Genomic DNA, 17,427 nt, shown 5'->3' with positions numbered 1-17,427 from the left:
ACTTGTTGGGATTTGTCGTTGTCTTATATTTGGAATGACTTTTATCGCAATTTGTATAGTGTTCCATTTTTGTTAATTTCCACTTAGGTTGCTAATGATGTTTTCTTGTAATGCACCCTTTTTTTTCTTGCACTTTGATTTTATCCGTTTGGATTTTCTAAGTAAGGTTTTTAATAAGGGAATGTTGTTCACCCTTGTTTCTTTGAGTTTTTGGCCTCCAAGCTTTTTATTTTTATTTTTATATTTTTTATTTAATAAATTTATTAAGATGCCGCAAATGATAAGTGATAGTTTTTGGGTGCCAACATATTTTAGATGTCAAATCTAATGCATTTAGACTCTAATTTATACTTAAAAAAAGAGAGAAATAAAAATTCATATATAAATTTAAATTGTTTCTGACTGATGTAGTTGATAACGAAGAACATGATCAATATATTTAACTTTGAGCACCTTCTTCCTATATACAATTTTAAACAATATAAGACTTTTACAATATTCTTCAATTTCATCTAAACTTGTTAGTGAAATCATATTCAATAAAATCTCTTGCCTTCCTTTACAAAGGGAGTTTTCTCTTTATATATTAAGAGAATAAACTGTTAGGGAAAAAACTGAAAAACAATAAAATCTAACAAACTAACTACTTAGAGAATAGGGGAAAAAATAAAGACCTAGTCATCATACAAAGTAAACCAATAGATGACTAATGTATTAGCTATGTTTAATATGTCCCCTCAAACTGGAATGGATATCCAACATTCCAAGTTTGGATAAAATATGTAAGTAAGGAATTGGATGTAAAGCTTTGGTGAAGATGTCGGCAGCCTGCTCAGCAGAAGGTATTGGCATTAAGTGAAGAATTCCATCTTGAATCTTGTCTCGAACGACATGACAATCCATTTTAATGTGTTTTGGTTGTTCGTGGAAAATGGGATTTGAAGCAATATGAAGAGCATATTTATTGTCGTAGTAAAGAACAACCGGCTTAAGATGAGGAATATGCAGGTCGTTCAATAGGTAAAGAAGCCATTGAGCTTCACATGTAACTTGGGCCAGCGCACGATATTCAGCCTCAGATGAAGAACGTGAAACAATAGATTGTTTCTCGCTTTTCCATGAAATTAACGAATCACCAAGGAAGAAGCAAAAACCCGTGACAGAACGTCTTGTGTCTTGACATGCACCCCAATCAAAATTGCAGAAGCCTTTGATTTGAAATGAGGAACGTGCTGGGAAAAATAATCCTTTACCAGGATTGTTTTTGATGAAGCGAACGATACGAAATGCAGCCTGGAGATGCAAGTCTGTAGGTGCTGAAAGGAATTGGCTCAACCTAACAATAGCAAAAGAGATATCAGGACGAGTATTTGTAAGATACAAAAGTTGTCCAATCACTTTTCTAAAAACAGTGGCATTAGAAAGAGGCTGGCCAGTTGAAATAGACAATTTTAAATTAGCATCCATTGGTGTGGAACATGGTTTTGAACCAAGCAATCCAGTTTCTTCAAGGAGATCCAAAGAATACTTCCTTTGACATAAGGAAATGCCATTGGTATTGCGAGCTATTTCAAAACCAAGAAAATATTTCAATATACCGAGATCTTTAATGCTAAATACAGAGTGCAGAGAAGATTTCATGGATTCAATGTTAGTCAAATTGTTTCCAGCAATTAGAAGATCGTCAACATAAATAAGAATGACAGTAAAACCAGCATGAGTAGAACAAGTAAACAAGGAATAATCAGATTTAGATTGACAAAAACCAAACTATTTTAAAGATGAACATAATTTGGTATTCCATTGTCGACTTGCTTGCTTTAATCCATAAAGAGATCTCTTGAGTTTACAAACAAGGTTTTTATTAGAAACATCAAGTCCAAGAGGGACCTTCCTATGAACATCCTCAATGAGATCCCCGTGAAGAAAAGTTGTGTTTATGTCAAGTTGAAATAAAAACCAATTGTTAACAGCAGCCACAAAAAGTAATAATCTAATAGTGGTCATTTTCACAACTAGACTGAAGGTGTCTAAATAATCAAGACCTCCAGTCTCGTTGTACCCTTTAGCTACAAGGCGAGCCTTGTCTCGCTCAACATGACCATTAGCATGAAATTTTAATTTAAAAATCCACTTACATCCAATCGTCTTTTTACTGGTACGCAAAGAAGTAAGTTCCCATGTATGATTGTTTAAAAGAGATTAAAGTTCAGAAGCTATTGCAAGCCTCCAATTGGAGTATTTAATAGATTCAGAATAAAAAAGGGGTTCTTTCAAAGTAGAAACAGTCATATAAAAGATTTGAAATGAGGAACGTGCTGGGAAAAATAATCCTTTACCAGGATTGTTTTTGATGAAGCGAACGATACGAAATGCAGCCTGGAGATGCAAGTCTGTAGGTGCTGAAAGGAATTGGCTCAACCTAACAATAGCAAAAGAGATATCAGGACGAGTATTTGTAAGATACAAAAGTTGTCCAATCACTTTTCTAAAAACAGTGGCATTAGAAAGAGGCTGGCCAGTTGAAATAGACAATTTTAAATTAGCATCCATTGGTGTGGAACATGGTTTTGAACCAAGCAATCCAGTTTCTTCAAGGAGATCCAAAGAATACTTCCTTTGACATAAGGAAATGCCATTGGTATTGCGAGCTATTTCAAAACCAAGAAAATATTTCAATATACCGAGATCTTTAATGCTAAATACAGAGTGCAGAGAATATTTAATGGATTCAATGTCAGTCAAATTATTTCCAGCAATTAGAAGATCGTTAACATAAATAAGAATGACAGTAAAACCAGCATGAGTAGAACAAGTAAACAAGGAATAATCAGATTTAGATTGACAAAAACCAAACTATTTTAAAGATGAACATAATTTGGTATTCCATTGTCGACTTGCTTGCTTTAATCCATAAAGAGATCTCTTGAGTTTACAAACAAGGTTTTTATTAGAAACATCAAGTCCAAGAGGTACCTTCATATAAACATCCTCAATGAGATCCCCATGAAGAAAAGTCGTGTTTATGTCAAGTTGAAATAAAAACCAATTGTTAACAGCAGCCACAAAAAGTAATAATCTAATAGTGGTCATTTTCACAAACTGGACTAAAGGTGTCTAAATAATCAAGACCTTCAGTGTGATTGTATCCTTTAGGAACAAGGCGGGCCTTGTGTCGCTCGACATGACCATTAGCATGAAATTTTAATTTAAAAATCCACTTACATCCATTTGCCTTTCTATTGCGAGGCAAAGAAGTAAGTTCCCACGTTTGATTGTTTAAAAGAGATTGAAGTTCAGAAGCTATTGCAAGTCTCCAATTGGAGTCTTTAATATCTTCCGAATAAGAAGTGGGTTCTATCAAAGTAGAAACAGTTACAGAAAAAATCTTGTGAGAAATCGATAAATTCTCATAGCAAATGTAGTTAGACAAGGGATAAGGAATACCTTCAATGTTGTTAGAAGAACAAAACTGGTTATTGAAATTACCCTTTAACATGTAGAAATGGAAATCTTGAAGATATGGCGAACGATTAGTAACTCTAGCACTTCTTCGAGGAGTGAAAATAAGTGTGTCCTTCATTACATGAGGTTGCCGAATCAGCAGATTCTGAACCTGTAACAGGGACAAAAGAGCAATTCGAAGGGGAAAGGGAAAAGGAAACAGTGGAATTATTGTGAAACTCATCAAAGTCAAAGTCATTACCAACTTGAATAGGATTTGGTTGCGGAGAATGTAAATTTATAATAGGATAAGGAAAGATAGACTAAAAAAAAACAGTGTCGCGAGAAAGAAAAACTTTTTTAGATAGCATATCAAACAATACATAACCTTTAGTACCCAGATTGTTTCTCAAATAAACGCATTTGCGAGACCGTGAGTCAAATTTTTTTCTATTCGATTGCAAAGTTGTAGAAAAACATAGGCAGCCAAAAACCTTCAAGTTGGAAATGTCAGGAGCAGAATCATGCAATATGTGATAAGGAGAAAAAAAATTTAAAAATTTAGATGGCAGCCTATTAATAAGAAAAATTGCATGAATAACGGCATGAGCCCAAAAAAGTGTGGGTAATTTTGCTTGAAATAAAAGGACACGTGCCACATTCAAAATGTGTTGATGTTTACGCTCAACGATTCCATTTTGTTGAGGTGTCTCAACACAAGATGTTTGATGGACGATGCCATTTGTTTGATAAAAATCTTTTAGAAGGAATTCACTACCATTGTCAGATCTAATGCATTTTACCTTCTTGTTAAATTGAGTATGAATAGAGGATATGAAAGATTTAACAAGCATTGAAGTTTAAGATTTTAGTTTCATAAGAAAAATCCAGCAATATCTATTTTTATCATCGACAACAGTTAAAAAATATTTATAACCAAACATAGAGGGAACACAAAAAGGACCCCAAATGTCCATGTGAATTAAATCAAAGCAAGCATTAGAACATGAGACACTATGAGGAAAAGGTAACCTTTTCTGTTTGGTAAACAAACATATACAACAAGGCGTAATACATTTATCAACACGAACAAAGGGGAACTGTTTATTAATATGTGTCAAAGTATCAAGAGAAGGATGACCAAATCGAAAGTGCCAAAGATTACATTTGGAGCTTAGAACATGATTAATACTAGAAAGTAAAATAGAATCAAAAGTACAAGAAATAGCAGAACAAGTAGAAATACGTATTTGAGGAAAAGTGAGCAAATATAAGCCATGTTGAACACTAGTTGTACCAATCATCTTCAGGGAGATGTTGTGTTGTATTAAATATTTAGTGGCATGAAATACCAGATTACAATTAAGAGACCTAGTTAACCTAGGAACAGATATGAGATTATTGGTAAATTAAGGTAAGTAAAGTACGTCAGTTAGATAAAAATTGTTATTGAAAAAGACAGTGCCAGCAAATTAAGCCATAACCATGGAACCACTTGGCAATTTAATGGAAACAGGTGCAATACGTTTAAAAGATTGAAACATATTAGGAGAAAAACATACATGATCTGTGGCTCCTGTATCCATGAGCCAAGAATGATGGGAAAATAAATTCAAAACTTGACGCGACAAAGGATTACTTAAAATAGTGGAGGATGAATTTTGAAGGTGATTAACAGTGGTGGAAGGTGAATCACTAGAAGCTTGCAACAATGCTAATAAAGCCTTTTGTTGATCCAAGGTGAAACCTAGGGAGCCAACTTCAACATCAGATGTGTCGTTTTCATTAGCACTGCCATTTTCATGATCTTGAGAGGTAGATGAACAATGATTGGTAATAGAACTAGGTCTTCGATAGTTAAGAGGATAACTGTGTTTCTTAAAACACACATCCACAGTATGACTAGGTTTATTGCAGTGCGAGCAAATCTTGTATCCACGTCTACGACTGCCATAGGTGCGACCACCAGTGGAGGAAGAACCATGTCCAGAACTACGGCCATAATTAGAAACAACAGCAACAGATTTTGGGTCCTCGGTAGGATGAAAGAATTGTCGTTCTTGTTGTATAAGCATAGAAAAAACCTTACTGATATGAGGAATTTGATCCATTAACATTATTTGAGATCGAACGGGTGAATATTGCTCATTAAGACCTTTAAGGAACCGAATTACATAATCATTTTCCCGATAATCACGGATTTGTGTTAATAGGGTGCAAGAACATCAGGGTTTACAAGAACATGTAGGTAGAGGACGAAAAATTTTCAAGTTCTTGCCAAAGCTTTTTCAAACTAGTAAAGTAATTAGTAATTGTGGAATCACCTTGACGGACAACAAATATTTCTTCTTGTAAATTTGAGATTCGAAAAACATCACCTTGATAATATCTATCCTTTAATTCCTTCAAGATTTCAGTCGCAGATTCCATCCACATGATACTCTGGGCAATATCCGGATCAAGAGAGTTGGCAATCCATGACATAACCATAGTGTTACAGCGATCCCAAGCAATAAAAAGTCGATCAGAGTCTGGAGGGCGATTTAGGGTTCCAAGAACGAACCCAGACTTGTTCTTGGATCGGAGAGCAACGAGCATGGCACGAGACCAGGTGTGGAAATTGATGTTGTTAAGTGGCGGAAAGACGAGTGCAAGGCCCGGATTATCACTTGGGTGCATGAAATAGGGATCAAGCATATCATGTTGATAACTTCGATTTTGATTTGAAGAATGCTTGGTTTGGGGATGAATCTGAGATTGATCATCAGATGAAGGAGAAGAAGGGCTATTGGGATCCAACTCCATCGCAAAACAGAAACGGGAAAAAAATTTGTTGCGAAGGAATGGAGAATTAGATGCACAAAGGAAGAAGAAGAACGAGAAATCACTATGTATTTGTTACTGATACCATGTTAGTGAAATCATATTCAATAAAATCTCTTGCCTTCCTTTACAAAGTGAGTTTTCTCTTTATATATTAAGAGAATAAACTGATAGGGAAAAAATTGAAAAACAATAAAATCTAACAAATTAACTACTTGGAGAATAGGGGAAAAAATAAAGACCTAGTCATGATACAAAGTAAACCAATAGATGACTAATGTAGCAGCTATGTTTAATAAAACTCATCAATATGATAATAATATTATAATAAGGGAGTAAAACTTTCAACCCACGTCTAATTTTTACACAAGAAAGTTCAATATAATGGTATCCATGTGTAAAAACCAGTATAACAATATTGGTTAACGTTTGATTGTAACTTTTATAATTGTCATCGTAAAATACAAACAGAACGAAAATTAACATCTTTGTAATGTAACCGAAACAATATAAATTCCTATAACTTATGCACGTATTGCATTTTTGAAAGGTTGGGGGGTATAATTATAGGGATAGGGGGTAAATTTGTGTGTGGGCTCTATGATATCACTGACTGTGCCTTGGTTAGATTGTGCTTTATCATTATGCATCTTATATCTTAGAAAATTTTAGTGTGAACCACCTCTTTTATTTATGTACCCCAAAATATAAAGAAAAAGATTAAAATAGTTTTATATATAATAAAAATAACTATTTTTATATTTTTTTATTTTAATATTTTTGGAATACGGAAAAGTTGAAAAAGTTTTTCAATAGAGAATATCACTTCCGGAAAACTTATTTCAAGTTTTCCGAAAAAAAATACACTACCGATAAACTTCAAAGTGACATTTCCAGAAGCTACCAGAAAACTTCATCTACCAGTTTCTAGTAGTTGTTGATTTTTTATTTATAAATATTTTATAAAGTAATTTTTTATTTTAATTTTTTTATTATATTAGTATTTATTTAATTCATTTGATTTTAACTAATTTTTTTCCGTCTATGATTGATGCTAGAGGTAGCGACGACAAAGTTGTAGCAAGAATACATGATCATCTATGATTGATGCTCCGGAAATGATTCCTCCGACAACATCGCGTAGAAGGCGACGATTTATAATGGAAAATGATGAACTTAAGGAGCAGACTCATATATCTATCTCTAAAGATGATCAAACGGTACATCAGACGCTACATGAGGAGGATTAGGAGCATGGGGAGGTAGCAGGAGGAGGGTGAGTGTGAGTTGAATCCCGGAGGTATTAATTATTAATTATTATTTATGGTATGTTAATTATGGTGTATTAATTATTTACGGTGTATTTATAGTGTATTATTTATTTATGATGTATTAATTATTTAATAATGCATTTATGATATATTAATTATACTGAACAATTTAATATTATCTAAATGTTTATAATATATATTCTCTAAGAGTAAACTAAGATTTAATTTTAATTTAATTTTTGTCAATAAAAAATGATTTAGTTGATAAAAATTCAGAGAAATATTTCTTTGGACATAAACATAAATAAATCGTATTTGGACACATTAACACAAATAAAATAATATATATGTTTTAAAATAATTAAATGACATATATTTTTGTGAGTGTGTCAAAAAACTATTTATTTATAATATATATTTTTGTGAGGGTGTAAAAAAACTATTTATTTATAATGGTGTCCAAGTAAGTATTTCTCAAAAATCCACCAGCGAGGGTTAAGATCTTGTTAGTTGGTACTCCCTCCACTTAAATATAAATAAAATCTAAATGTGTAATTGTAAGGCCCTTTTATATTAGACTTAGTTGTTAAAAATCATAAAAAGTTGTATGAAAATATATTTTATCATGCATAAACTTAGTTGCATGATAGGATTATGTTGACATATTTTGAAATGCATTAAAAGTCATTCATAAGAGATTTTTAACTTTGAAAATCAACTAAAATGTTTGTTAATTGATTTAGAGGTCATGACCTCATTTATGATGTTCCAAACTTTGTGAATTGACTTACATGAGTGTGAATCAACTCACATAGTTCTTGGAGATTATGTAAATCGACTTACACCTAGATAAATTGACTTACTCTTTCAACATTGAAATATTGGAGTTGAAACACTTGTGAATCTTCTCACAACCATATGAATTGGTTCACACGATTTGCAAAGTTAAATTTTAACAATTTTTTACAGTTACAAAATGGTTACTTTAGTTATGATGCATTATACTTTGGTCAATCAACTCATATATTTTTATACATTGATATGAACCTTCATTTGCATTAATAACACTATCATCCATTCCAAAAGTTTATCATGCATTTAAGATCATAATCTAGATTAAAAACTCTTTATTATTCAAGTCAGGTTTACAATTGAAACTTTGTGTGAGAAACATTTAAAACGTTATATTTTGTTGGAGGTGATATTCTAGACACAACTAATCAAGGGGATATCAATTGGCGTTGCATTGTAGTTTTGAAATTAGGACATCTTCAAGTTTTGAGATGTATTATTTTTAGGTACTATCATGCAAAAAATTGAGGGGTATCTTCTTTAGAAGAGAGTGGTCTAGATTCCTTTGAATTGGTTTCCAAGAATTCTATTCAAAGCGTTTAGGAAAGAAGGAATTAGTTTACGGGTCTGTAACAATTGTTGGTGGATCTTCTAAACGTTTAAAGTGAAATATAAAGGAAGAAATTCTCATTCTTTGAAAAATGACTATATTAATCTACATAAAATGAGGAAGTAGAGGAATCAATATAAATCATTGTGTGTTATTATCATCTTTTTCTTAACTCATGTAATTTCTACAATTTCGTTCTTTCTCAATTTTGATATATTGGGGTTCGAAGGCACAATAGTTCTATTTTCTATTTTGTATGATACAAAGACTTAGAACATTGAAATCTCGATTTTGAATCAGTTTCATGTTTTGAATTCTTGAGATAAAAAATTGTTTTGAATCATCTTCAACAATTTTGATTTGTTTCTAAATTGAAATTTTTGTTTTACATTTTGTTTTATCATTGTACAATTATTAAGGTATGCTAACACTCTTCCCAAACTTAATTAAATAACAAAGGTTTGCAAAGTGTTCAATCAAATCATCTTTCTTGTGTAAATTTTCCATAATTCAATTGTGTTGATTCATTGCAATACCTAAACATCTTTAAATTTTATTTTTCAATACAAAATTGTGCGCAATTTTATCACAATTAAAATATTTTTCATTGTGTGATTGATTAAAACTTTGAAAAATGAGAACAATATTTGATCCTCCTTCTAGAAATCATAGGCCATTTTTGACTAACATGTACATTTTATTTATAATATTTAAGTATAAAAAGAATAATATATAAGTATCTATATAAACACTTTCGTATATTCAAAGTTTTTCTTTACCCTTATGAACTCTAATCAGAGTCGCCCTTGATATTTTGAGTGTGTTGTGCGAGTGATGAGTTTGTTGCCTTATTTGTGTGTGTGTGTGGGTGAGAGATGTTACATCAAGAATTACACTCATTTAATAATATCGTGTCAGATAAATATTTTTTAAAATATGTTGTTGGATTGAAAGCTACTATCGTATAAATCATATTTATTAATTTTATATAACTATTTCATATGCCATCTTGATAAATTAATATTAACGTCAACGGTGTAAGTGTATATAATGTTAATCTTGACGTATCTTGATGACATGAGTGTCAAGTTTTATAGATATGATCTATATGGTAGTAGCTTTCAAGCAAATAGTTGATTTTGAAAATATTTATCCGACACATTTTTATTGAATCAGTGTAACTCTTCGGAGTGTAATTTGATTTCTCCTCGTAGATATATATAAAATATAGATGATCTTCAACATAAAAGCTAAAAATTGTATAAGCATTGAAAAAGTTCATATCAAACCAAAACTAAAATTAAATTAAAAAAAAAAAGTTATGCATGTATTTATTCACTCAAACATGTAATAATAACATCCAATTTCGATCATCCACGTATTAATTTTTGAATTTCATTCTCCTTGCATTTTTTTCCAAAATTATTAATAATTTATTTAGAATAAAGATTCTTTTAAAAAATAATTTTCAATTGAAATCAACACAAAACTATTTACTTTTTTTTTTACTTAGTTCATAAATAAGATTTTAACAATTTCTATTTCAAAAAACCGCTCTCGAAGATTCAACATTAGCAAATAAAGTAAATAGTACTCTATAAGACACGCAAGCATTAGGAAGAACAAAAGAAATTTTACACTGCTCCGTTAATTCCTATACTGCTCCACTAATTCCTCCTCTCACGCAAACAATTGCCTCCACCATTTCCACCCTTGAATACCCTCCCATCGCAACATCTCTAATATAACCTCTACATTTTCCTTTTGTTGCGAAGACAAATGAAATAACCTACAAAATTTCTCACGCAAGACCCCACCAAACCAACCAACCATGGATCCTTCCAAAACAAAGTATTACTCTCATTCCTAATAATTTTAAACAATTTTTTTTTTATCAAACCATTGTTCTTCAATACCAACTATTCCTACAAAAATATTCTTCCAACACACAAACCCCCTCGAATTGCCCCCTAAATTCCCCAACTTTCACTCCGTATTTTTTGATCAACACCTTAACCAAAAGGCCCTTTCACTCCGTTTTTAAACTCCAACGCCATTTATCCAATAGAACTTTATTAAAAACTTTCAAATCTCGGACTCCTAATCCACTATTCTCTAAAGGCAAACACACCTTCTTCCAATTGACCCAATGAACCTTACTCACTTCCTTATTTCCACTCAAAAGAAATGATTTAAAAAATTATTCATGTTGATAAATGATACATGAATGAGCCTAGAAAAAGGAAAGAAAATAAACCAGTAATGCAGACAAGACAACTTTGAGGAGTACTAAACGGTCATCCAACGACAAAGTTCTAGAGTTCCAACCAGCCAACCTAAATTTGTCTTTTGTCTATTAATTATTGTGAGTTGGTATTTTTGTTTTTCTTTGGATTTTTTTAGAATGTGTGAAATTTAAGTTAAATATTTTATAATAGATAAAAAAAGCTAAATATTAATTTAGTTTGGAATATTAAATAATACTATATTATAACGTAATAAAATATACTATGTTGTTCTTTTTTATAAGAGACAACTGGATGAATAAAAATTAATGTATTTAATCTATATAATTTAAGTAACACACAACATACCTTTTATAGTACATGGCGTGGAAATAATTGGAAATTGAAATTGGCCCCCAAATAGTTAGTTTGATGCAGCAATCGCGGAACTCTATAGAGAAATAAAAATGTAAAAGCTCACCTATCTTCTGGTGGGATATCGCTGCCAAATGCCAATGGAGACTAAACCTTTTAAAATTTCAAAGGTTCTTTGTGTAGAATAATTGTCTGCAAAACATGATATGTGTGGTGAATATAAAATGTCTAAAAGCTTTTTGTCATGGTTTACCAAACAAAAATACTACGTGCAAACTCAGTATTGTAATAGCACTATACTGTTTAATTTTAAATTAACGGTCAAAATTATACTAAAACAAAGTAAATATAGAGTTTAATCAGAAAAAAGACGCAACATGTTAAACAAGTACTAGTAACTTTGTCAAAAAAAATTAGTTATTTTAAAAATTAGTTATTTTCACAACTTTTCTCTTATTTTAGAATGGACTCTCCAATAACCCATCTCCATATTTTTCATATAATGAAATATAAGAAAGTTCCTCTTTGTGTCCTTAGAATTTTTCAAAAGTACTTAATTTTTTGTTGTTGTCTTGATTGACTGTCAGAGGTGAATTTTACATGTTTGAAATATAATATATATATATATATATATATATATAATATTTAAGAATATTGGATAATAAGAGAAGAAATATTTGAAATATAATCTTATTGGACCTCTTAGACACCATTATTTTGAAAAATTTATCCTATAACCCTACTTTTATACTTATACTCATAAATTTATGAAAATGTCAAAAACACCTTTTTTTTATTACTATTTTACCAAATCCAAAATCACTTTATTCTTTTTACCATTTCATTATTTCCGAAGTCAGTAAAAAAAAATCGATAGGTAAAAGTTTTCCGATAACTTTTGAAAAACTATTTAGAAGAATTATGGTACAAAGAGTGCTTTCGAAAAACTTTTACAAATTTTCCGATATAAAAAGTGTTTATCGAAAAACTCAAAAAAAGATTTCCTATACATAATGGAAAATGTGTATTAATGGGTAGCTTTCTTCAACTTTTCCTTCAAAAGATGTTTCCGGAAAATTTCATAGACAAGTATTTCAGTATACACCTTTTTTTTTAATACATCAGAAATAATAATCAATAATTAATAGACCATAAATATTTATAATAATAATACACCATAAATAATCAATACACTATTAATAAACCATAATAATTAAGACAACATAAATAATTAATAACACTCACCCTCACCCTTGTGTTGTACATGTACCTCCTCATGCTCCTCATGTATTTGATCCTCCTCTGGGATAGATATATGAGTCTGCTCCTCTAGATCATGTTCCATTATAAATCGTCGTCTTCTACGAGATGTTGTTGGACGAACCCTTTCTGGAGCATCATCTATAGATTTCAAAGTCACGTATTCTTCCTACCCTAAACCCCAAAATGACATATATAATAATTTATACTAGAGTTTTTGAGTAAAATTCGCAGTGGATAAAGAAAATTTATTTGCAAGGAAATGAAAACTTTTGTAACTAATTTATGATATTGCGTTTCTCAAAGTACACATTGAATAATTCAAACTTTATTACTCAATTAAAACAATTTAATCTCAATGAACTTGATTTAGCTATAAATTCTTATTTTAATTTCAAAAACTTACTAGTACTAAGGTTTCCATATAAAAAGTCATTTGTAATTACATACTAAAATATAAATTACAACTCTAAATTATTGGTATCACCTATTAGAGCGGGTTTCTCCCAAACTTGAACTTCAAGACTCATTAATTTGTAATAACTACGATTTTACAAACGCAGGGCCAAGCCAGCCAAACACAAACAACGAAGGACGTGAGTTTTGAAATCATGGTAATAGTATAATATAAGTAAGAAGAACACGCAAACAATCATAATACACTGTATCATAAGACAAACATTCTTCAAGGAAAAATACTCAAGTAAAATCAATGCATTTCACTATAACATCAAATCATCTAAGAGAAATTATTATCACACACGATACATATTAATCACAACAAAACAATCACTAGAAAATGCAATGCAATGCATGAGCTTATATTCTACTTCACAATCTGGTACCATTCTAACTCTAAAGTACTTGGTTATGAGGCTTGATACTATGTCACCATCTTGGTGGACGGACAATTCAAATTCGCCCTGTCCTCATAGATTCACTCAACTCAACCCGAGACACATATACGCGATAGTCGAGGTAAACGTATGTTGCATGGTAGCTCCCGACATTTGGAGTGCTACCTCCAAGTCACCTAGGAATTCCTTACCCGAATACCTCCAAAGTCTAACAATCTTGCCTTAAGGCTCAACAATAGACCGCCATGATCAGACTCATTCAGTTGTACTTCCTCAGAATCACTAGGCTTATCAGGCCCTACCTATATGATGACAAAATAATCTCCACTTCACAAATTCTCAATATTTATTTTCTCCCCTCGTTAGCTTAGACTACTCCATTAAGATCATCTTTTTTAGGAATCATCACTATCTCATCAATCATGGGGTACTTCTATATTCTCATCACAATTTTATAACATCATTAATTATACATAATCACGATCATCATATAAAGTCATCACAATTTCATAACAACATTATCATCAATCAGACATCTTCATTATCATCATAAACATATGCCATACAATGCATCCATCTTTTATTATCACATAAATTTGTCTAATCAAACATATGCACATAATTTCATTCAACATCCAACATCACAACAATATCAAATATCAAATACCACACAATTATTCAAAATTAAATCAATCAACATCTTATAAATATTTTTATTTTATATATTAATCTCACAAATCCCAATATTTTTATATTAACTAATTTATCTCTCAAATGGCTACTGCTGTACAAAGCGATCCCCGGATGAATATTGAGAAATACAGTTTTCCCGTTCATCTCACAATATATTATACTCATGAATTCAAACGATTTTTCACCTCTTACCTTATTTAGACGTTTTAATAATGGAAATTTTCAACAGCAACTGCATATCGATAACGTACATCGAGCGAATATGAATAAACGACGAGTTCACAAAATCGTTGAGACGTGACTGATAAATTATGTGGAGCGTAAAAGTAAATGTTAAATAATTAGTAATAATTATAGGAACAAAATTGGAGTCAAAACGACGAGAAAAAAGTGCAGAAAAAGTTTCACCGACTTGCCGGAGCACCGAAAGAGTCAAACGTTAAATTCACCGAAAAGTACAAATGAGTAGTACATCTTGAAGGTTTCGACGAGAGAAATCCAAAAACGATATCAGTTTTTTTGAGACGACAAACGTGGTGATCGGAATCGACCAAAAACAACTCGCCTAAGGAAAGAAATGCAACTGTTTCTGATCAAACGGAGTCACAATTGATAAAATTGATGCCTAAAATTGATTCAGTGGAGATTTTGTGTGGGATAGAGGTTGGGCTTGTTTTAAAATGGCAAGGAATGGATGGGACGAATTTGAGAGGAAGAGGGTGTTATGCGTGTTGTTCATGGTGCGCTGCTATTTGTTCTTTTTGTTTTTAATTGCAGATTGAGGGGTGTAGATGACAGATGTACATGTGCAAGAGTAAAACAATATGTAGGTCCAATACATGGAAGTCCAATATGAAGCAGAAATTGAGGTGTAATGAACAACTCACATGTGTAGAAAAGACAAAGTCCAACCAGTAATAACTCAAATTAATATGCAGAAGTAGAAAATAGGGTGTAAATAGTCGTCTGATCCAAAATTGATTTTTTAATATTTCTAAAAGCCCTTAATAAATAAATAGTTTATTTTACTTTCCTATAAACTTTTCTTCAAAATAGTCATTTTAACATAATATCATCTATCCTAAACATAGATAAATATAATTTTAACCAAAACTCTCATATTCAAAATAATAACTATGATTATTACTATAGCATCTTTCAAAATAATCACATAAAAATACATCATCTTTATAGAATAGTCGAAATAATAAAATAAATAAAAATAACATCAACAATTTATATTACTTAATAATTAAAAATAAATATTTGCAACTATATAAAAATAAAGAAAATCAATATTAAAATTATTAATATATCAAAATAATTATTTGTAAAATAAATAATTAAAACAAAGATATTTGATGTTTAAACTTTTGATATGACTATCAAATTAATAAAATTTACCGTTTATATTAAGTTATTAAGTAGAGTAATTAATGACAGAGTTAATGAACCCACACTCATATATATACTACATATGTCATAAATAGTTATATTTAATTAAACCCCTTTAATAAAATACAAACTATATATTAATTAAATTAATTGTCAATCCTTATTTATTAAATCAAATAAAATTTAAATAAATAAATTGTAAATATGTTAATCTATTAAATCATATTTAATACAATTAACATCTAACTAAATCAAATCTTATTTAATTTAATTATTTGTTTCGTTGTCAGTAGTCTATGTTTAACATTCGTAGATTTTCACTGAAATAATAATAATAATAATAATAATAATAATAATAATAATAATAATAATAATAATAATATTAAATATTATTTATAATTTAAATAGTATAAAATATTATAAATAATGATTGACATCTAACAATGTATCATTGTTACCTAAATCATAAGAAAATCGGTGATACGATTTAAACTTTATTGCGACTACTATTTATTTGCAGTAATTATCCCTTCATTCAAATGTCTAATTAAACACAAGTCACAATATGTTTCATTATTGCAATATCCAGTTTTTTATTTCTCGATTCCTAAGTAGACGTGTAAAACCAATGGACCCAATATCTCATATTAGTCCATTATAGCATGATCATACATTTCTACGGTTTCACTCTATCAATAGACTCAAGACATAACTCATGTTATGTAGGAGGGATGAATCTTATCACTCACACCTATCCACGTGTTTTATTGCAAGCCTAATAACCATCTTTATGATTACCCGATTACAAACAATGTTTAATGGCCTTAAAGCCTTCAATTTCCCATGTAGGGATCATAGTGACTTCAATTCGAATGACTACTCATTATGGTCACATTATAATTACTAATGACACTTAAACAATAATTATGTAGCATTTTCATGTTAGGTCAATCTTGTATAAATATTATCTCTAATATTTATACCAATTTGATTACTTGATAGCTCATATCTATGACCTGTGAGATGTTTTACCAATTTACTCACATAATATTCTCGATGTACTATTGTCGTCCTAATAAACAATAATACTTTGAATATGAATACTGTCGCGTCCAGTTTGTCCGCGAAAAAGGAGTCGCCACCAATTTTATTTTTATTAAAGGAAAAATTGGATAAAACCTAAAATAATATTTTTGAACCAAAAATTTAGATTCGGGAGTCGATTATGAATAGGGAAGTATTATCACCCTACAACGTCCGTTAAAACGGTTACCCTATAACTAATTATATACAAACTATTTATTTATTTATTTACTTTTACCCCATAAAGAATAATAAAAAATTAAATTATTTACATTAATGAAAGAAAAAAAATATTTGTTTTATTAATTTGGTTTGACAAGGGAAAAACCTTGCTCCTACGTATCCCCAGGTGCAATAGGGAAATCAAAACTCACGTAGTTTTTGGGTAGAAAATATTTATGTGTTGATCGATTTTATTATTATTTTTATTTATATATGTATAAAAAAAATAAAAATGTAATAATAGTAATAATGATGATAATAATAATAATAATAATAATATTTATTCATGTTCATGGATTATATCTTCTACATCTGTTTTAAAGTAAAGAAAAAAAAATTAATTTTTCTTTAAAAAAAATAACGTAATATGGCGGTAT

The 17,427-nt window shown here is 30.4% G+C and overlaps 1 protein-coding gene across 1 annotated transcript; it reads right to left on the bottom strand.

Annotated features, from left to right (window-relative positions):
* Positions 1–714: 714 nt before the first annotated feature.
* On the bottom strand, positions 715–6,249 carry LOC140918862 (uncharacterized). Its single transcript, XM_073363664.1, has 7 exons — positions 5,769–6,249; positions 5,007–5,599; positions 3,448–3,616; positions 3,104–3,357; positions 2,340–2,856; positions 1,855–2,087; positions 715–1,770 (listed from the first exon to the last, which is right to left on the bottom strand). Exons 1-7 carry the CDS (start codon positions 6,247–6,249, stop codon positions 715–717), a joined length of 3,303 nt encoding a protein of 1,100 aa, XP_073219765.1.
* Between the last annotated feature and the right edge of the window lie 11,178 nt (positions 6,250–17,427).

Source organism: Cicer arietinum, chromosome 7 (assembly GCF_000331145.2).
Source record: "Cicer arietinum cultivar CDC Frontier isolate Library 1 chromosome 7, Cicar.CDCFrontier_v2.0, whole genome shotgun sequence".
Lineage (NCBI taxonomy): Eukaryota > Viridiplantae > Streptophyta > Magnoliopsida > Fabales > Fabaceae > Cicer > Cicer arietinum.
This window is presented reverse-complemented; position numbering and strand designations above follow the sequence as displayed.

Excerpts from the sequence above, each read along its gene's own strand:
- LOC140918862 (XM_073363664.1), bottom strand. The coding sequence starts at position 6,249 with ATGGAGTTGGATCCCAATAGCCCTTCTTCTCCTTCATCTGATGATCAA. Across the intron at positions 3,358-3,447 it reads TTCTTCTAACAACATTGAAG|AACCCACTTCTTATTCGGAA; the intron begins GTATTCCTTATC and ends CTACTTTGATAG. Across the intron at positions 1,771-1,854 it reads ATGTTTCTAATAAAAACCTT|TTTGGTTTTTGTCAATCTAA; the intron begins GTTTGTAAACTC and ends TCTTTAAAATAG.